The sequence below is a fragment of the Drosophila sechellia genome, chromosome 3R, assembly GCF_004382195.2.
Source record: "Drosophila sechellia strain sech25 chromosome 3R, ASM438219v1, whole genome shotgun sequence".
Classification (NCBI taxonomy): Eukaryota; Metazoa; Arthropoda; class Insecta; order Diptera; family Drosophilidae; genus Drosophila; species Drosophila sechellia.
The window spans coordinates 9,963,863-9,984,009 of NC_045952.1; the positions used below are offsets into that span (position 1 = coordinate 9,963,863).

General features: G+C 47.5%; 4 protein-coding genes across 5 annotated transcripts in view; 2 read left to right on the plus strand and 2 right to left on the minus strand.

Annotated features, from left to right (window-relative positions):
* The first annotated feature begins 134 nt into the window (after positions 1-134).
* On the plus strand, positions 135-2,560 carry LOC6613738 (cleavage and polyadenylation specificity factor 73). The gene is made up of 5 exons (XM_002038172.2): positions 135-288; positions 348-509; positions 572-1,863; positions 1,924-2,366; positions 2,430-2,560. The coding sequence occupies exons 1-5, from the start codon at positions 221-223 to the stop codon at positions 2,517-2,519; spliced, it is 2,055 nt and encodes a 684-aa protein (XP_002038208.1). The 5' UTR covers positions 135-220; the 3' UTR covers positions 2,520-2,560.
* LOC6613739 (cleavage stimulation factor subunit 2) lies at positions 2,550-4,084 on the minus strand. Its single transcript, XM_002038173.2, has 2 exons — positions 3,836-4,084; positions 2,550-3,772 (listed from the first exon to the last, which is right to left on the minus strand). Exons 1-2 carry the CDS (start codon positions 3,970-3,972, stop codon positions 2,650-2,652), a joined length of 1,260 nt encoding a protein of 419 aa, XP_002038209.1. The 5' UTR covers positions 3,973-4,084; the 3' UTR covers positions 2,550-2,649.
* A 271-nt stretch (positions 4,085-4,355) lies between these two features.
* LOC6613740 lies at positions 4,356-12,845 on the plus strand. 2 transcript variants are annotated; one of them, XM_032723060.1, is made up of 6 exons: positions 4,356-4,422; positions 6,413-7,406; positions 7,583-10,225; positions 10,290-10,411; positions 10,480-11,459; positions 11,616-12,845. In XM_032723060.1, exons 2-6 carry the CDS (start codon positions 6,615-6,617, stop codon positions 12,392-12,394), a joined length of 5,316 nt encoding a protein of 1,771 aa, XP_032578951.1. In that variant the 5' UTR covers positions 4,356-4,422; positions 6,413-6,614; the 3' UTR covers positions 12,395-12,845. The 2 variants fall into 2 exon arrangements, with proteins under 2 accessions (XP_032578951.1, XP_032578950.1); XM_032723059.1 differs by having other exon boundaries at positions 4,384-4,922.
* A 539-nt stretch (positions 12,846-13,384) lies between these two features.
* Positions 13,385-20,147, minus strand: part of LOC6613741 — a 54,650-nt gene continuing 47,887 nt past the window's right edge. Inside the window, exons 4-10 of the mRNA XM_002038175.2 lie at positions 18,638-18,841; positions 18,423-18,574; positions 17,674-18,360; positions 17,482-17,619; positions 16,973-17,424; positions 14,467-16,871; positions 13,385-14,391 (exon numbers count right to left, since the gene is read on the minus strand). Of these exons, the coding sequence (XP_002038211.2) occupies positions 13,687-14,391; positions 14,467-16,871; positions 16,973-17,424; positions 17,482-17,619; positions 17,674-18,360; positions 18,423-18,574; positions 18,638-18,841 (4,743 nt within the window). The 3' untranslated portion in view covers positions 13,385-13,686. The remainder of the gene's footprint in view (positions 14,392-14,466; positions 16,872-16,972; positions 17,425-17,481; positions 17,620-17,673; positions 18,361-18,422; positions 18,575-18,637; positions 18,842-20,147) is intronic.

Sequence of the window (20,147 nt, forward strand, 5' to 3'; positions counted from 1 at the left end):
AATGTTTACTTTGATAGTATTCGAGAATAATTAAATTATCCTAATAACCATTACCTTTATAACGCTAGCCAAATGTAAAGAGTGACATGTTCTTTTCCAGCCCCTGTGTGAACAGGTCCCTACCGACAGTCATCAAACCTTGGTCACACTGCCGAGAACAGCGTTTTGTTGCCGGCGATTTGTAAAAAAGTTTGTAATTGATTACACTATTTTAAACATCATGACGCAGGCAACAGGTGATGCACGCATGCCAGACGAGGAAAGCGACCTGCTTCAGATCAAGCCACTGTAAGGAATCTTAATTTAAAACAGATAGACGAAACTCAAGGGTAACGCTTATATTTCAGGGGTGCTGGCCAGGAAGTGGGACGCTCCTGCATCATGTTGGAATTTAAGGGCAAGAAGATCATGCTGGACTGCGGAATTCATCCGGGATTGTCCGGCATGGATGCCCTGCCCTACGTGGATCTAATAGAGGCGGATGAGATTGATCTGCTGTTTATATCACAGTGAGTACTGCGGCGATTAAATGGGCATTCAACTTTTAATGGTGAATGCTTATATTTGTCAGTTTCCACTTGGATCACTGCGGCGCCTTGCCCTGGTTCCTCATGAAGACCAGCTTCAAGGGCCGCTGCTTCATGACCCATGCCACGAAAGCCATTTACCGATGGATGCTGTCCGATTACATCAAGATCAGTAACATATCCACCGAACAGATGCTATACACGGAAGCCGATCTGGAGGCCTCCATGGAGAAGATCGAGACGATCAATTTCCACGAGGAGCGCGATGTGATGGGCGTACGCTTTTGTGCCTATATTGCTGGTCATGTTTTGGGCGCTGCCATGTTCATGATCGAGATCGCTGGCATCAAGATTTTGTACACTGGTGACTTTTCGCGCCAGGAGGATCGACATTTGATGGCTGCCGAAGTGCCACCGATGAAGCCGGATGTTCTTATCACAGAGTCCACCTACGGCACTCACATTCACGAGAAAAGAGAGGATCGAGAGAACCGATTTACCTCTCTGGTGCAGAAAATAGTTCAGCAAGGCGGGAGATGCTTAATCCCAGTATTTGCTTTGGGCCGTGCCCAAGAACTGCTACTTATTCTGGACGAATTCTGGTCGCAGAACCCTGATCTGCACGAGATTCCCATCTACTATGCCTCCTCTCTGGCCAAGAAGTGCATGGCTGTCTACCAGACGTACATCAATGCCATGAACGATAGAATTCGACGACAGATAGCGGTGAACAATCCATTCGTTTTCCGCCACATTTCCAACCTGAAGGGCATCGATCACTTCGAGGATATCGGACCCTGCGTAATTATGGCTTCGCCCGGTATGATGCAGTCGGGATTGTCGCGAGAGCTCTTCGAGAGCTGGTGCACAGATCCCAAGAACGGAGTGATCATAGCCGGTTACTGTGTGGAGGGCACTTTGGCCAAAACCGTTCTGTCAGAGCCGGAGGAGATCACCACACTGTCGGGTCAGAAGCTGCCGCTCAACATGTCCGTCGACTACATATCCTTTTCGGCTCACACGGACTACCAGCAGACCAGTGAATTCATCCGCCTGCTAAAGCCAACGCATGTCGTGCTCGTCCACGGCGAGCAGAACGAGATGTCGCGTCTGAAGTTGGCCCTGCAGCGGGAATACGAAGCAGATGCGAGCACGGATATAAAGTTCTACAACCCGCGAAACACACATGCTGTCGATCTTTATTTCCGTGGCGAGAAAACCGCCAAGGTGATGGGAAGCCTCGCAGCCAAGAACTCGGAGGTGGGAAGCAAACTCTCAGGCGTTCTGGTTAAGCGCGACTTCAAGTACCACCTGTTGGCTCCTTCTGATCTGGGCAGTACGTAATATTGGTTAGTTCCTTTATAAAAATTTCGATTCATTCAAATAATTCCCACAGAATACACGGACATGAGCATGTCTGTTGTAACCCAACGCCAGTCGATTCCGTGGGGCAGCTCGCTGAGCACTCTAGAGCTGCTGCTGGATCGCATTGGAGCCGGCTGCGTGGAGGTGCTGGAGGCGGAGCGAAAGCTGCGTGTGTTCGGCTGCATCGAGCTGACTGTGGAGCAGAAAATCATTGTGATGGAGTGGCAAGCGACGCATGTGAATGATGTGTACGCCGATGCCGTTCTTGCCTGCATCATGCAATCCGAGTTGGGCGGAACAAATCTGAAGGGCGCCACAAAGCAAACCAAATCAGAGGACTCGCGCTTTCGGGAGTGCCTAATCGAGACGCTACAGGACACCTTCGGCGACAACTGCGTGCCAAAAATGTTCGAGGGCGATCTGCTGGCAGTGACGGTGAGCGGTAAACGTGCGGAAATAAATCTGGAAACCCTGGTGAGTGTTCATCGAAGACGCTTTCTAACGTCGAAAAATATCGTAAATCTGCAATCTTTCCAGGCCATCAGCTGTGCCGAAGATGATGTGCTGCGACAAATGCTCAACACGACGGTACAGAAGTTGCACCAGACCCTAGTCTCCGCTCTTTAAACATAGAGCTATTCCACTTAATAAATCTCCTTGTGTTGAAATGTTCGTTTTATTAATTGATTCATGTTGAAAGTACTATAGTATGCATGATCGAAGTGGTGATTTTCCAATTGTTTTAGCCGGAGTAGATTCAGCGCTGAGTACTCTTCGCAATCTGCTCCTTGAGCATGAGGATACTGGTCCGTTGCTCGGAGGGCAGCTGCGCAATCTGCTCTTCGGACAGCTGTAGCACCTGCATGATGAGGGCAGCCTTCTCCTGGTCGGAGGCATCCGAGGGCAGGACTCCATGGGCGCCAAGTCTGCTCTGCAACTGCTGTGCGGCCGCCTGCTGTTGTTGTGTCGGTGGCGGCGCTTGGGGGATGCCTTGTGGCGGTACCTGCTGCTGAGGACCAGGTCCTGCCCTTAACCTGGGATCCATGGGGCGCTGGCGCGGATCGCTGGGATAGGGGGCCGGTGGCGCCTGCGGAACGACCTGCTGCTGCTGTGGAGGCATCTGGGCACGAGCTCGGGGATCCATCAATGGCGGAGGCACTGGATTGGGTAAAGAAGCGCGCAAATCCTGGTCCATGCCACGGCCCATCATCCTGGGATCCATCGGCATGGGTCCACCGGGTACCATGCGCAAATCGATATCGTTCGGATGGACATTGGTTGGGAAGCCAGGTCCGGGAACGGGCATTGGTGGCTGGGGAGCCTGTTGCTGTTGCTGCGGGATCTGTACCTGCTGCTGCGGAACCTGTTGCTGTCCCATCATCGAGTGGTTCCCCGGCCCCTGGTGCGGATTGCCGCCCAAAACGGGGGGCATTTGGTTGGCCTTGAAGAGCATGCCGAGCGCCTGCTGCGGGTCCACGATCCTCATGACCACCATGGCCTGCAGCAAAGCGTACGCCAACTGAGGATTGAGCATGAGCATCTGGCGTGCCTCCGATGGATTGCTAACGATGCAGAGCTTCATCTGCTTCATCAGCTCGTACATTTGCTCGGGTGGCAAGGAAGCCACAGTTTTGGTAATGAGCTCGGGAGCATCCTCTGGTTCGCAGGGCTCGCCATAGGGATTCTCCACCTGGGGTCCCTGAAGCAGCTGCTGCATCTCCATGCGCGACTTCTCCGTACAGGCGTTATCCACACGCAGTGTTCTGCCGCCGATCTCGTAGCCATTCAGATTCCGCATGGCACTCAGAGCCGTCTCCTGGTCCTTGTACTCGCAGAAGCCAAAGCCCTTGGGTTTGCCACTTTCCCGATCGAAGACCAGTCTGGGGGATTGGGAATATGAGGTTTACAGCGAGATATTGCATGACTCTTAGCATAGAACTCACTTCAGTGACAAGACCGGGCCCACTTCGCTGAAAATCTCCTTCAGCTTCTCCTCGGTGGCCTCGTATGGAATGTTCCCCACAAAAACCGACCGCATGGACTTGTCCATAATACTTTGTTCCTGCGCCTTATCTGCCATGTCTGTTTGCTATTATTTACTGCACAAATTCGAGGAAATCTTAGCAAACGTTGACAAACTCGTCTAAAAAATTCTCTGCGTTCCGGCTTGCTGTTTCTTCTTCTTCCTTGAATAATTTCCCTTACCAGGGATTCATACCTTTCTTCATATATTTTTTGGGAAATAATGCGGTATGGGACACAAAATATTATACCAAGTGTATTAACAGATAAACAAGCCATTTTATTATATTTTCTTAACTAAACATTAAAAAAATGAATTAACTCTATTTGTCTAATTTTTGGGATTCTCAAACATTTCCATCACCTAAGACGCCATATTTAGCGAGAAAATAGCTAAATGCCCTGCTTAGCCATAAATACCATCAATGCTAGTGCTGGTAAGTTCCCGCAGCCAGCATACGTTTTGCAGCACTCCAACGCCTGGTGTTGTAATTTTTCTTGTCGCAAGGTGAAAACGATTTAAACGGTTTTTGATAGTGAAAAGTCCAGCAATATGCACGAATTGTACACCAAAGTGTAGATGAAAGTGGCGTTTATTCGTTTTCTATGCGGCAGTAGACAAAAAACGGCTCGAAGTGCATGAAAAAGTGCTTGAAAATTTTACTTTGTGTGTAGCCACACGCACTCCAACACACACAACGCACACACACACAGACAGAGGGAGATAAACGCAGCGATGGCCTCGCAGTCGCACTCGCACATATAAAAAGCTCGCTTGTATATTGGAAGAAGGAGCGCACAAAGCGGAAGACGAGAGGAAAGATTTCTGTGTCATTGAACGAGAAAAAGAAGAAGAGAAGAGAGCCAGTTGCTCCTGGTCCTCCTGTTCCAGTTCCTCCTCCAACTCCAACTCCACTTCCTCTTCATCTTTAAGTGGCCGCAGGTGCACCACGCTCTTTACATTTCCAAGGATACGCTCTCAGCCGCTCTCTCTCTCGATCGATACTGGTAATTAGCTGGCGTCCTCTCTTTGTGGAAGTGTCATTCCATTCCATGGTCGAAACGAAAACGAAATCGATGCCAATGGCTGGTGAACAAAAGCGGAAATATGTGCATTTTTAAATTGTGTGTGTCTGTAATTATGTGAATAATAAGCAGCAGAAAAAATCGTACAATAAGTGGCAAGATCAGCGACATTAACGCACACACACACGCGCGCGTGCACACTGGAAAAAAGGTTGGCTGCGATTGTTGTTGCTGCAAACTGGGATACTGGAATAAATCTTAATGCATTAACGCACCGTGTGCTCCTCAATTTTTCGACAGTCTGTGTGTGCATGTGTGCATGTGGGTGTTGTGTGTGCGTGGTGTGTGTAACCTTTGGCAAAGGAAAAATCAATAGCAACAGACGTAGACATTTGTTTGCCGCTGTTTATGTGCAGCCCTCGCATTGTCCTTCGCCCCCAAAACAAAGAGCAACCCTTGCAGAGATGGCCAAATCCCAAAAAAGAACCAAGCGAATGTTGGTCTACAGACAGACTATAAATAAAAGCAAAAGTTATCGCAAAAGGCAAGCAGCAAAAGGCAAACCAGAGGAACGGCCAATAACTCGTCAGCAGGCTGGGTCTGGGTCGTTGCCTCTTTTTTTCCGATTCCGATTCTGATTCCGTTTCTTCCTGCTGCTCTGGCTCCCCGAGCGAAAAAAGCTGCTGCAGAAGTTGTCTCACTCAACTGCGGCCGGCATTCCAATCCGCCATTTCCACTGCCCAAGCAGGACCTTCTAATTAGAATTCTTATGTTGTACATGTACAAGACATGAATTTAGTAAATCAATAGAATCGATTTAAAATGGCACCTCTGATTTCAAAAATGGGGAATTGACTTTGAGGTGACTGTTGAGGTTGAGTCTGCTTTGTTCCAGTCGGTGTTCCTTTTAAACTCTCATTTTGATCAATTGGGATCCTCAATTATTAAATATAAATTATACTTTTTTGGTAGCTATCTAAAGAACAAACTAATTACTGGTAAACCAAAATCATTATGTGCTCGTTGTTTAAAGTATTTTATTTTTATCATGCTTTTATTTTGTTTGCTTTTAAAGAAATTACTTACTACAAGAAACTTCCAACGAACGTTTTTTTCTGATTATTTTGTGCTACCCCCGATAGTAAAACATTTGTGGTTCTAATTGTGCAATGCTTTTTTCTTTGTATTGTGATTAACGGATAACAGCTAGGATGCACAGTGTTCCTCCTGTATTTCAATCCAAATCGCCTCCGTATAAAAAAATAGGGTTTTTGTTTTAAAGTATCCTCTTTATAATAATGGATTGGTTTTGTATAAAACGATTAAGATTACGCTGCACGCATTCCGTGGATACTTGATCACTTGGATCACTTCACCGAAGACGTTGATATCGGAGCGCAGAATGTGCCCAGGGACTGGTACAGTGATTTCTGGCACCAACATTCTGACATTCTTTATGTTCTCCATTGCAGCTCACCCGCGTCGAATCAGAGGATTGAGCAAGATGGACGCCAACCCAAGGAGATACGTTGTTTTATGACTCTGAAGGGCAACCACGCCAGTCATACGTCGCACTAGAAAGCTAGAAGCCAGGCTCCCAGAGAGCAGGAGCAGCCAGTGAGCAGGAGCAGGAGTAGGCAGGAGCCACACATAGAACAATCTAAAATCGTCATCATGGTCGACAACAGTGTCCAATGCCCCGTGTGCACATTGTACCTGCATGCGGGCATGAATCTCTCCGATCACTTGGAGACCCATCCCAAGGAGCAGGTGATCAAGGCGCTGGTGCAGATGACGATCGTTGGGAACGGTGGCAACAGCATGGGCAGCGTTCTCGCTGCCGCCATGCTGACAGGAGGAACTGGAGGAGGTGGATCCAGCGGCGGCGAAGCCAGTGCTGATGAGAAACCGGCCGTCTTATCACCACCGTCTGGCGGCGATGTCAAACCAGTCGTGGCCAATACCATATCAGCAGCAACAGCGCCTGTGCTGCCACCAGCACCACCACCGCTATCCTCCTCCCTCGTGGCGGCCTGCTCCAACGGAGCCGCCTCTTCGACAACCAGCTCCGCACCCACCTCCACTTCAGCAAGCAACAGCAGCAGCAAACCGAGCAATCCACCGATGAAAGCACTGAAATGCTCACCGCCCACAACTGAGGCGCGAGCCAGCACATCCGCACATCCCACCACGAGCAGCGTGTCCACTTTGTACCAGCCAGCGCAGGTCACTCCGGATTACCGCTTCAACCAGCAGCAGCCACAGACGACGGGCTTTGGGCGTGGTGTCACCACCTCAGCAGCCGGTCTGGTGATTCCGCAGGTGCCTCAGCAGCACTTCCTCGCCAGCCATCAACAGCAGGCTCACTTTCCACACCAGCAGCAGCCCCCGCAGCAACAGCAGCAGCATCAGCCTGCTCTGAAGTTCAGCTACGCCACAGCTTTGCCCCCACCTCCGCCGTTGCAGGTGAGTCGCACAAGTTATTTGTCTGGTCTTAAAGGCTGCAATCAAGATTTTATGCAGTATTCCTTTGAAAATAAAGGGCTTATATTATTTACGAAAAGTATAAGCAGACATAATACAAATCTCGGGACCTGAAATGTATACCCTTTATGCTTTAAACAACTCAAATTTCTTTACAGCTATTTACCCAGCACCAGCAACAGCAGACGGTTGTTCCACCGCAGACCCAGCAGCAATCGCACCAGAAACCACCTCCCGCCTATGGAGCCGCCATTAGTCAAATACGATCTCAGCACAACCAAAACAAACAGCAGCCACAGTCCCAAAGCGTGGCTATGCAACACAGCCTAGCCCTGGCACCAACGACGACATCAGCGGCTTCAACTTCACACGCAACTGCAACTGTCAAGCAGACCAGTAAACCGCAAACGGAAGTATTCCTGAATCCCCCACCACCGCCATCGGCACAGCAACAGTTGCAGATCCACAATTTAGTGCAAACTCAAGGTCAACACCATCAGCATCCTCACCAGCAGCAGTCGCAGCCGAGCCAGCAGAGTCACCAACAGCCACCGAGCTTGCAGACCTACGGATTGGGGGTCAGCAGTAGCTGCAGTTCCTCCAACAACCCCTCGACCTCGGGATCTGGTCATCGTGCGAATCGTCAGACAAACTCACCGTTTGGAGCACTGCTAAATGCTGCAGCGGCTGTGGCCTGCGCATCGCCGGCCTGTCCCACCACCGCATCTTCGGTATTGAGGTTTGCAGAATCACCGGTGGCACACTACCTTGAGCGGGAAAATGGTGACTTCATTGTCCAGGAGACACCGAAGCATATCGTAGAGTGTGTGGAGAAGGAAGACGGCGAGTTTTCCGTGATCGAGCGCATTTATCAATCCCCGCCGAGTGTTCTGCACATACACGATGATGATGAGGATGACGAGGATGAAGAGGAGGAGCACGAGCATGAAGCTCCGCCCGAGGAAGAAGACGGGGACGATGAGCGGGAGGAGAACAGCCACAGCCGTAATATGAGCAAGACAACGAAAAAGGCCCGTAAGACGAAGCCGAAGCGCGGCTCCAAGCGCATGTCGGACGAGGAGGAGTTCATGAGCCTGAGCAGCGGATGTGAGAGTGAGTTGGAAAAAGAGCATAAGCAGGAGCAGCTAAATGCAGCGGCATCACTACCACCTCCATTGTGCACGGCTCCTTCAACGAGTGCTGCTGCTGGAGCTTCCACCTCCAATCTGGCGGACAATCATTCCAATTCCGCGTCCAACTCCGCCTCCAATTCGAACTCCACCGCCACTACAAAGTCCAAGAAGAATCGGATTACCGTACTCAGCGATGTTCCGCTCAATATGAATGAGTACCTCGATTTGATGGGCAACATCGTAGCCTCCAGTCGCATTGGGGCAAGTCGACCGTTTGCCGCTGTGGCTCCCATACCACTCGTCAAAGTGGAAAAGGAAGAACCCCTGGATGATTACGACAACGTGGCAATGGCCGCTAATGCCGAGCTGGAGCAAAAGCCCAGCCTTGAGCACGGCACCACCAGCGTCATTCGAATGGCAAGCACGGCTGCAGCGTCGACTTCTGCAACGGCGACCGAAACGTCTCCCGAGGATCTCACCCAGCCGCCGCCCATGAAAGTCGAGGTTGAGGCGACCACCACATTGTTGCCGCAGCGCTTTTCAACTCCCGCCCAGCATCGTGGGCCTAAGAAATTAGTCATCAAACCAAAACAAACAGCACCAGCGACAGCGACGACAACAAAAAAGACTGACACCCCATCTTCCCCCAGCAACAACCCATCCATATCAAGAGATCTGGTGCAAGTAAAGAGTGAGACCCTAGAGGCACCAGCGACGAGCAGTAGCATTCTGGAGAAGCACCTAACCGCCAGCCGAAAACTATTGCATCATCACTCGGCGGTGAACGATGACGATGCCCGGGTGCTGCTGGAGTTTGCAAACTCGAAGCAGCCGCCGCCACTGGCAGCGTCGAGCACAACGTTCGTGGTCAATGCCAGTGTAGGCTTTCCCTCTGCTGGCTCAGTTTTTGCCAGCAGCAGTAGCAGCTGTTCCAAAGCACCGGCCAAGCCGGGAGAAGAGTACATCCTGCCGGACAACAACATGGACGTGGATGAGATTGTGATATCCTCGTCGTCTTCCTACACCTCCACCGCAGCCCAGGTGCAGAACACGTTACAGCCGCCGGACTTTAACTTTCTGTACCACCAGGCCACTACCACTGCTACGACGGCCACATACTTTAATCCCTTCTCCAGGCAGCAGCATCATCATCAGCAGCAGCACGGCGTCAGCGATGCCACCAATGCGGCCACTTTGGCTTCGTCGTCCAGCAATTCGTTGGACCACGACTCGATGAATGCTACATTCCGGGTGGCCAAGACCCAATCGCTGCAGTCATGGTATCAGCAAGAGCCGGATCACGATCCACAGAATCAGGGTGGTGCGGAATCGGGAACTGCCACACCCTCCAATCAGAGCCAGGATGTGGTCAGCCACCAGCCAACCAACTTTAACGCCGCCCTAGCGGCCGTCGATTGCTGTAGCGTTGCTTTGGACGAGGATGCAAAATATCTTGATCTAGACGCCTGCAAGCGGGAGCAGCTGAGCAGCAGTAGCAACCTGCCATCCGCTTCCGCGTCCACAACGTCGTCGTCGTTCGCTGGCGATGGCACGGAAAGCAGTTTGGTGGGTGGCCTGAATATCCGAACCGATGAGAAGATGCCCGCCAAAGGTGAAATCTCCGAACAGGAAAGCAACTGCGACATCGAGAACTCCTGGAGTGAGTCGGTAAGTTCAATTTTATTCCGTTCATTTTATATCCAAAACTAAGTATAATTTTGATTCTTTACAGGTGTATGGGGATATTTCGCAGCGGTACTTCAGAAACCAGTTTTCCGGCGGCTACAACCCTGATTGGCGACAGGACTATTATCCGGCTCAGGATCTCAGCGCTCAGCAGAGAGAGCAAAAACGGTAAGAATTGAAATTGTAATCTGTGAAAACATGGTATAATAGTTCTTAAATCTCTTAAACACTAACAGTTTTGACTTCAATGCTGTCGATGATGAGGCTTCATCTAGCTCGAGAAGGAGCCATCTTACAGATCTTCTCCCGACAGCGGCCACCTCCTCCGCATGTACGTCATCAGCTATGCTGGCGGGTCCACCAATAGCTTCGACATCACGGGCTGCTGCTGAGGCGGCAGCGGAAGCGGCTGCTCTTGCCCAGCGGAAACCGCAGCGCCGCAAGCTCTACAAGTGTCCACACTGCGAGGCGATCTTCGAAAAGCTTAAGGAGCGTAATGCGCACATGATTGGCGAGCACAACTACGTGCGGCAAAATCGCCGTCTAATTTGCACTCAGCCGCAAATGAATACTTCGATGTTACCGCCACAGCAACAGATGATTATGCAGGCAGGTGAGGTTGAGGATTCCAAGGATGGCATTGTGAAGATAAAACAGGAGCAATGCCAGGAAAAGCATGATGTTGAGCAAATGCACGACCATTCCGAACTTTTGGCCGATGTCAAGGACTCAGAGCTGATGGGCATCGGCGGTGATGGTGACGGTGATGTAGATGACGACATTAAGCCACCCAACCAGCTAGATGAAAAGCCCACGCTGCCGCCATTAGCCATGACGACCCCAGCGGCTAAATTAGCAGCTTTGTATCGAATGCTCATCGCCTACAACGAATCCAAGCTCGGACAGGAGCGCAACAATCTTAGCGAGCTGGAGCAGAAGGCTATGGAAAAATCCATATTCCTCTGTTATGTCTGTCGTACCGACTTCCCGTCCGTAAAGCTCTATGACGCCCATCTCACCGAGCATCCCGCTGAATGCTTTACTTGCGGCAAGAAGTTCTACCGCTGGAAGAACTTCTCCTTGCACTTAAAGCGGCACTTGGGCTGGAAGGAGTTCGGATGCTATGTCTGCGACAAGAAGTTCGTGGTGCGCAGCGCCTTGGTCGAACACATGCGGATGCACACGGGGCAAACGCCACTCAAGTGCAAGATATGCGGTAATTCAATTAATTAACTATTTATAACCATGGGTCGATAAGTGTTAATGTAATGGATATAGTTAGTCCTATTGATGTAGTAGCAACACTTATCTACCCAGAATACTCCAGCTATAATATTTTTCCTAACTAACTCCATTTATACACACACAATAGGTAAAAAGTTCAAGCGATACTCGAATCTGACGCAACACCGCAAACGCCACACCAAAATGATGGTGCGCAAGAAAGAGTACGTGTGTCACTGCGGCGAAGTCTTGCCCTCGAAGGCTCGCTTCCTGTGGCACAAGGAAACGCACGACCTGAAGCCGAAGTGCTGCCCGTACTGCTGCGATCGGTTTGTGCACGCCAACTCGCTACGTCGACACATACGGCTGGCCCACTCTGATAAGTTTGATTATGCCGAACCTATGGAATGCCCTATGTGTAAGCAAATCTTCGCGAAGACGTCCATCAAGGCGCATATGGCGACGCATTCAACGGAGCCCCAATACGATTGCGCCATTTGTAGCAAGAGCTTCTCCACCAAATGGAATCTCAAGATCCACTCGTGGGTACACGCCAACCGGACGGCCAAGCCCTTTAAGTGCGAATACTGCCCAAAGGCGTTCGTGCGAGAGTTGGACTTCAAGAACCACATCAACGCGCACAAACAGATCAAACCGTACACGTGCGAGTACTGCGGCTGCAAGTTCATCCGCAAGTACAATTACATGCGACACCGGCGCGAACATCATGGCACCAAGAAGTTCACCTGCGACCAGTGCGATAAGTCCTTCCATCGGCATTACTATCTGATAGAGCACCGGCGAATGCATACCGGAGAGCGTCCGTTCACGTGCACCATCTGCGGCAAGAGCTCCACAACTAAGACCAACCACAACAAGCATCTGAAGATCCACCATTCGCGCGATCCTTTCACGGTGGAGGTCTAAAGGAGTTCGGTTCCATTGGGCTAATCGTAATCGAACTAAAGTTTAATATAATCATTACCTAGGTAGTTGTTCATGACTCTTCTATGTGTGTACTGTGTGTGTCTGTGGTTAAAACAACAAAACGAAACAAAACAACAAATTAGTATTACCTATCGAACTATATATTTAGTTAACATATGCGATTGCCAATTCTTGTTGAATAAACCAACAAGAAACAATTATCACAATAATTACATTTTACTAATCTTACATTTTGGATGTGGTTTAAGAACGTAGCTAAATGTGAAAGTGTTCCCCATTCTCTTCCTCCGGATTCGAATCACAATTCGCGTCAACCGCTTTAATCCCGTTTAGGTTTTAGATTCTAACCCACTTTAGTAAAATGTTATACCTAGTTCAGTGCAATATACATCGATTAAATACTATATGCCGCGATACTTTTCATTTCTAGTTTAGTAGTTTAGTTCGCATTAAGTTTATTCATTTATCTATCCATGCCTAGAAGAGCATACTAGTTAATTTAAGTTAGCCGAAATTGGTCTTAAAACTTTCGAGTTTTCCAGAACTTGAGCACATTCTAAGCGAAGGACACGTACACAGAAAACGAACACCCATCTAACAACTTGTTATATAATTTGTATTTTTCTAATTAAAGAGAAAACTCTGCCAGCAATCGAACGTAAGCGAACACAACTGTCATATTGGATAACAAATTTCGATGTACGTAGCATATTTTTGATTTATAGTAGTTGCAACTTCTCTAGGCTATTTTAAAGGATTGTTTCAATGGTTTATTGCAGCATTAGTTAAAATTTGTAGCTCTAAGTGATCCCAACATTAAGTATAAATTAAATTTCACAATACATGCGTACATGCATCATAATACGAAAACAAACAAATGAAAACAAAACAATTTTAAAATATTTACAACTTACGATAAAGATTTCAATGAGAACTAATGGAAAGAATCCCATTCTATGAAGGAAATAAATTCAATTTATGGATAATTACAAAACAATCCACGCCTTTTATTTTTACTTTTGCAGGACAACTGATAACAGTACAACTCAGTTCAAACTTCAAAAACTTCATCCAAAAGGGATCTTTTAATATGAAATCTCATCGATTTAATGGTTTGTCTTTATATATTTTAATAATAATATTACGTGTTTTTTATAACATCTGAAACTTAAAATATGAAGTAATACTGTCACATACATATTCATTTATGTAGCGTAGAAGTAGATTAATTAATAAATAGAAACTGAAAGTGGCTTACATTAGGATTTACCTTAGAATGTTTTCAGGAACATCCAATTTTCCACCAAAGATTGGTAGACTAGCTTTTTCTTGTGTCTGTTCTCGTAAAGCTCCACTTCGATGAGATCAGCGTCGGCATTGGAGCGATTGGGGTGATAGTTGAGAGGATAGTGTACCCGGGCGAAAACCAGCGGATGCTTGCAGAGACAGGCCTGCAGTGCCTGGCGCACCGATTTTTCTTTAAAGTTCTTGTTTCTCTTAATGCCGTGCAATTTGACGCAGAACGATCGCAACGGGAACATGAACAACTGACTGGGCATTACTTTTAGGTGGTTAAACGAAACCTTTTCGGTGTCATGGAAATCAATGTAGAATACTGTGACTTGCTCACTGGTTGAAGATACGATAGGTGGAATCTCCTTGATAATGGCCCTGTACCACTGCTTGTCCCTCGAATAGCGGGCCAGACACAGGTCACCTACCTTCGGCTTCTTCAGCAGTTCCGCGTCCTTGATCAAATTGCTCGTCTCCTGGATCAGGCTAATTTCGTGCTTCGTGAACTCCGAGAGACATGGGGCGATCTGCAACTCTGTGTCCGAGAGTACGTTGTCCACGGTGCAGTAGAACTCTTTTACTCCGTTTGGAAGACTCAGGGTCTTGAAGCTCACACTGGGATCGTAGAAAGACCTCACCGTCGAGGTGTCAATAGGCGAAAAGGTAATGCTGTCCTTTATTTCCTTGAAAAATATAATTCAATAATTATTTTGGTAAAAAATATTATTATAATTATTATATGTATAAATAGTATTTACCTTTTGACGCAGTGCAATACGGCGGATCAACTGTTCGGTGGCGAATGAATTTAGGGGCTCCAACTGACTGTCATTGTTGTTCGCAAAGACTTCCATATCAATATTTTTAGAGGAACTTGTGTGGGGCTCAACCTCAGCGACTGGTTCATCGGCGTACTTACCAAATTCGCCGAGATAAAAACTATTGTTAAGATGCATTTTCTCTGCGGCTTGCTGGCAATCAAAGTCCTGATCACACTCAAAGGCCTCTACCTCCTTGTGATCTACCAGGAATTTCTTAGTGGGTGGTGGCTGAACCGATGAAATACTATCGTGTTTACTTTGAGTGGGAGACGCTTCCTGGTCTGATAGTTCTCCCTCCCCGGAGGCCAGGTGCTGAAGCTCGTCAAATACTTTAAAGTCCTCGAGAAATTGTTGGGAATGAAAATATTTTGTTTCCTTTTTGATCGTCTGCTTTTCTGTAGGTACAGACATGTCAGAATCTATCATCATGGTGGCAATGTCAATATTGCCGACCGTGATCTGACATGAGGGTAGCTTATTTGTGCCAACTGTTTCGTCATCCACAATACGCACACCGCTCAGCTTCATGACCAAATTCAGGTGTACCGTATCCATTTCTTTTAAAGAATACTTTCCTTGTTTAGATCGCACGCCGTGTAATTCCACCAGGAAACACATTGCGTTTAGGTCCGGGAACGGAGCATATGGAAGCATTTCATCCGCCTTGACCAGCTCCATGTTGCCATAATCCACATAGTAGACTGTGTACTCATCATGATTGTTCTCCAGGCGCTGCACTATACCTCGGTAGATCATGTTGTCCATGTGATAGGTGACCACCACCGCTTGTCCCACATTGTAAGTATAGGAGGTACAGCGCTTCTGTTGCTTATCCATTAGTGGCTTGTATTCTTGAACCAGCAGGTTGCGCATATGGTCGATGAAGGGCTTATCGCTGGCCAAAGTCAAGTAGATGCAGCATTCGTAGGTCACATTGGTAGCAATTGCCGTGAATACGGACTTATCGCACTTTCGTCGTGTAGTCCAACCAACAGGTGGTGTTGTCTCTCCAGTTGTATTCTTGGTCTTTCCTAAATCCTCGAGCAGAGCTAGCGGAGGCATGTCCTCGTTGTGCTCAAAGCCGACTGTCACGCTTGGTGATTCAATTGGATTTACGTCGTTTGTCTTAGAAGTTTCATCAGTTTTGCTTAAACAGGATTCCCAGTCGTTGGCTTTCGCAGCTTCTTCTGAGTTAACGCTTATATTTTCCGGCATCGATTGCTCGTCTTCGCTATCGGAATCACGATCCTTTTCTGCCATTCCGGCCATCCGAAGAGCCTTGTTGATATTAACGTACTTTATAGTAGCGGGCGAAAATGGTCCAGTGAGTATGGAGAGGGAGCCCCATAGGATGACGCTCAAAGAGTTTTCTGTATGCCCAAGTCCCGTCACGTGGATTTCGTTATATGCCTTCAGCTGATCCATAAAGAATTCAATGGCGTCTTTGGACCATTCATCACCAATTGGACGAATTCCGTGTAAATGACAACGCTTTGCGCTGCTTGAAATGCGCATGTCCGCCTCAGCGATGTTGGCCAGGGAAGAACTGTGCACATCATCGATTAGCTCACCCAAATCCCGCAAATGCACTTGGTATCGTACAATTTGGCAAGTTATACCAGGTGGTATGACTTCTGTTACGACTGCACGATGCCATAAAGCCTGCGAATCGCAATTGGCCTGAACCCGTGCGTAACACATGTCGCCCACCTTCCAATTGGTTCTGGGCAACATATTCTGGTACATTGCGGCAGCTGATTCCTGCACCGACTTCTGCAAGTTATTGATGGCTTCCTGGAAATGGGGCAAGGTCACGTAAAACTCATCCGGCTTTCGAACGTAAAGAATATGGACAGTTGTTCGTTTGTTGCGCTCGGTATTATCGGGCTTCTGGTAAGGCGACAGTTCCACTGGCCGTACCCTCTGCTGTGCAATAAACTCTTTCGTTTCCTTATCAAGACGTACAGATCGTTCGGATGCGGTTGGTTTAATCATTCTACTGCTTTCACCGCTTGATGTACAATGTCCATGAGCCACTAGTTGTACTCCAACACTTGTGGTTTCCGAGTTGGAGCGCTCAAAATTTAATGCCACGTAGACCAGATCCCCCGTGGAACTGATGACCTCCATGTAAAGCCTTGGATTCGAGGTCAGCTGTTTAAAAAGGGCCGTCGCTTCTGGAGTCCACGTATAGGAGTGCTCTGCTCTGGTCTCCACATCCGCCAGGCAGCACTTAATGGCTAGCCCAGCATCATCCCAAAAATTCTGAGGCAGCACAAACAATTGATCCCAGAAAACCTTCTGGCTGGGACCTTCGTCCACCAGGTGCACGAGAACATACCCTGTGAAAATGCATAAAAAAAATAAAAATTAATATGGATTTATTGGTATTAGTTGCGTCAACTTGTTATTGTGTTGTCCCAATATTGTAGTCATAACTCACCGTCGGGAAGGATCTTCTCAATGCTAGCTCGCTTCCACTGACCACCCGACTGCAGCACGCAACCGAGATGCAACCGTCCAAGAAATATGTTTTGCAATTGGCTTATGTTAATGCGATCCATGGCTCCCTGCAGACTGAATTGCAACAATAAGCGCTTTTTCTCGTAGTCGTGGCGCATGACGTAAAACTCCTGTGGGTTCACCACGTGCAGCATCTGAATCATGTAGACGTCTCCGAATTGGAAGATCATTTTGGGTAAACGAAGCGCATTAGGGGCAGGCGGCAGCCATAGAGGGGCATTAGCTGACGCACCGTCGCGGAGAGAGCGCGCAAGGCCACAGTATAAAAAAGAATCACGCACGGAGATGTTAGTATCGTAATTGCTGGTGATCAGGTCCACCCCATGCAGTTCATAGGTAAGAGCTTTCTTGACGATCACGCGCACGGGGTTGCTAAATCCGGATTTATAAATTTTACTTGGATTTTTTAGGTTGCTTTGACTAACTTACTTCTGCACTATCTGCTTAAGGAAGGCGCTGGCTTTAGTATCCCACTCGGATTCACCATTTTTAGGCATCAACTCACATAGACTGCAGTGCACTACGGAGTACGGCAGGTGGGATATACCCTCCGGCACCACACGGAAGCTGAAAGGGATTGCATTGCAGTAGGAAATTGACTAATTCATGCAGAAAACTCACTCGGAACAATGTACATTCAAATGAACGCCAAAATCCGTCAGAAAAACATTGTACAAATTTCCATTGGTCAGCTTTTGGCTGACCAGGGCGCGATAGAATCGATTCTGATTTTTGTGGCGGATAATGTAGTTCTGGCCCACCACGATAGTCGGCGGAACAGAGGAGCTGTCCGAAAGTGTGTGTGCAAATGTATCCAGCTCCTCTCGCAATCGCTGGGCGGCATGGATGCCTTGAACATAGAAATCCTCCGGGGATTGTACGGAGCGCACTCTAACCAGTGCATCAGTCTTGAACCATTCGCTGCTGTCTTCAGTCGATTTATTTGGCTTGGTGATGTCCATTGAAGAGAAGTGGTGGAGAAAATCTAGATCCTTAGCTGGAAACTCATCGATAATGGCGGTAGTTGAATTTAGACTGGATTGAGCGGCCACCGTAGCATTTTTACCCCGTTTCTTTTCGCTTTGTGACACTTGGGGGGCTTGCTTTAGTTTCAAAATTTTGCGTGGAAGTGGATTAAAGTGTTCCTTGCTACTACTGGAAGACGTTAAAGAAGTGTCTTCTCCTGTGGGCGAGGATGAAAGGCTTCGACTGATCTCGAAGTCGGTCTTGAAACAAACTTGTATATTGGGGTCCATAAATTCACACTTGAATATGTTGGATATGTCCATGAATCGACTACAGGTGACGCTAGGAAATAAAAATAAAATATTATTATTTTTTTATAGAGCTATTAAATATAGTTTGTTTACCGATAAGGATTTTCCTCGATTTCGCTGACCTGCACAGTTGTGGGAATCTTCTCAAGATGTTCGCAAGTGAGCTTGAGCAGCCAGCTTAGCGACACGTCGCTGGGCACGGCCATGTCGTTGCCGACTCCACTATTCAAACTCTTTGTTAATCGCTAAGTAAAGGAGTGAATGATTTTAAAAAGGACTGGAATTACGAGCTGTATTCAGAAACCCACCTCGATGACAGCTTCGTAGCCACTCAGCTGGCCCATGGCTTCGTTGAGTTTCAATTGCGGTGGCAAACTGGACTCGCGCAGCTTCTCGATGACCTGCAGCTCGGCCACCTGGAGAAGGCCGTGCAGGTGGGAAAATCGCTTCGAAATGCTGTCCAACGTTTCGGCGGCATAGTCGCTTAGTTTTTGTTTGGCCCGTTGAACCACCTGCGAATGCAAGAAGTAGCGGAAATTATCTGTGGTTAGCTGGACGAAGATAGCCATGCAGATTAATCCGTTGCACATTCTAATGACTATGCGTTGCTGGCAGTTGCCACCTAAGCCACCGACCTCACCTATCCACCTCCCCAGGTGAATGGCGAGCGTCTTGGATTTAAGTTGCCAATTAAAGACCGTCGGTGGCCACTTCTCAGATCAGCTTCAGTTCGGCTTGTTTTCATAGATATATTAGATATGTAAGTTAGTTTTAAGCAAATGCGTTTTACACCTAATCGATAATTTGAAAGCTAGCAGTTTCGATGTAAGACTGAAGCTGTTCTCATTTAAAATATATTTTTAAAATATATTAAAATACACACAGTTTCCTCTTTTATACTTAATCAATGTTTGAATACTTCCCCCTTCCATTAAGCCACTATTGCTGCCTGTTTCCTTTCTAAACGGAATGGGCATCACTGCTCCTTCCGATGGTCTTGATCGCAATCATCTTCTTCATTCACCGCTTGTCAAGTGGCAATGATCATTACCAAAGATTGTGTGGCTGTTAGTTGGGTTTTTGAAAGTGATTGTAACAATCGCCGAAATAATGCTGCCCGGACCCACATTGGATCGGATCGGATCCGATTGGATCGGGCTTATGACAGCTGATTTGTAGCAGATGACAGGCAAGTTCGCGCCAGCGGGCTGTTCTGCCATAAAAGGGCATCCATCGAGCGATCCAATCGCAAGAGATGTCGTGTAAATGAAACCATGTAGGAGCCCGAAACTGGCACATCATTAAAACGAAACTCGGATCGTTTTGCCATTCCCGTCGCTCGGGGCAATTTGATTTCAATTCAACTGACCTTGTCAAGGGTTTGGCGTCGCATTTGAGAGCCAGCCCAATATCATAGGCATAGACATGTTTATTGTTTAACTTGTCTATCAAAAGTCCCAGTTGCCCAATTGAAACAACTCACGTCCAGTCCTCCTTAAGTTTTCTTGCTTACAAATAAAATACTTTTTAAAAGATAAGCAAGAGATGAGACTAATTCCTTAAATATTTACTATGTTTCAAGTTTTAAGGAAGACAACATTATTACATTATCATTACAACATTATTTGATAAAAAAAATTCGAATCAATCACATTTTTGCCATCATTTTGTGAACTCTGCGATTAATGCTGTAATGTTGACCAGCTCAGCCATAGACTTTGATTTAATATGCCTCTGACGATTACATAACCTTGTCGGCGTTTTGTTTGATGGAACTTTCGGCAGTTCTACACTGATTTCGTTTATAACACTTGGCAG

Excerpts from the sequence above, each read along its gene's own strand:
- LOC6613738 (XM_002038172.2), top strand. The coding sequence starts at position 221 with ATGACGCAGGCAACAGGTGATGCACGCATGCCAGACGAGGAAAGCGAC. Across the intron at positions 1,864-1,923 it reads GGCTCCTTCTGATCTGGGCA|AATACACGGACATGAGCATG; the intron begins GTACGTAATATT and ends TAATTCCCACAG. Across the intron at positions 2,367-2,429 it reads AAATAAATCTGGAAACCCTG|GCCATCAGCTGTGCCGAAGA; the intron begins GTGAGTGTTCAT and ends CAATCTTTCCAG.
- LOC6613739 (XM_002038173.2), bottom strand. The coding sequence starts at position 3,972 with ATGGCAGATAAGGCGCAGGAACAAAGTATTATGGACAAGTCCATGCGG. Across the intron at positions 3,773-3,835 it reads GGCCCGGTCTTGTCACTGAA|ACTGGTCTTCGATCGGGAAA; the intron begins GTGAGTTCTATG and ends CCAATCCCCCAG.
- LOC6613740 (XM_032723060.1), top strand. The coding sequence starts at position 6,615 with ATGGTCGACAACAGTGTCCAATGCCCCGTGTGCACATTGTACCTGCAT. Across the intron at positions 10,412-10,479 it reads CAGCAGAGAGAGCAAAAACG|TTTTGACTTCAATGCTGTCG; the intron begins GTAAGAATTGAA and ends AAACACTAACAG. Across the intron at positions 11,460-11,615 it reads ACTCAAGTGCAAGATATGCG|GTAAAAAGTTCAAGCGATAC; the intron begins GTAATTCAATTA and ends CACACACAATAG.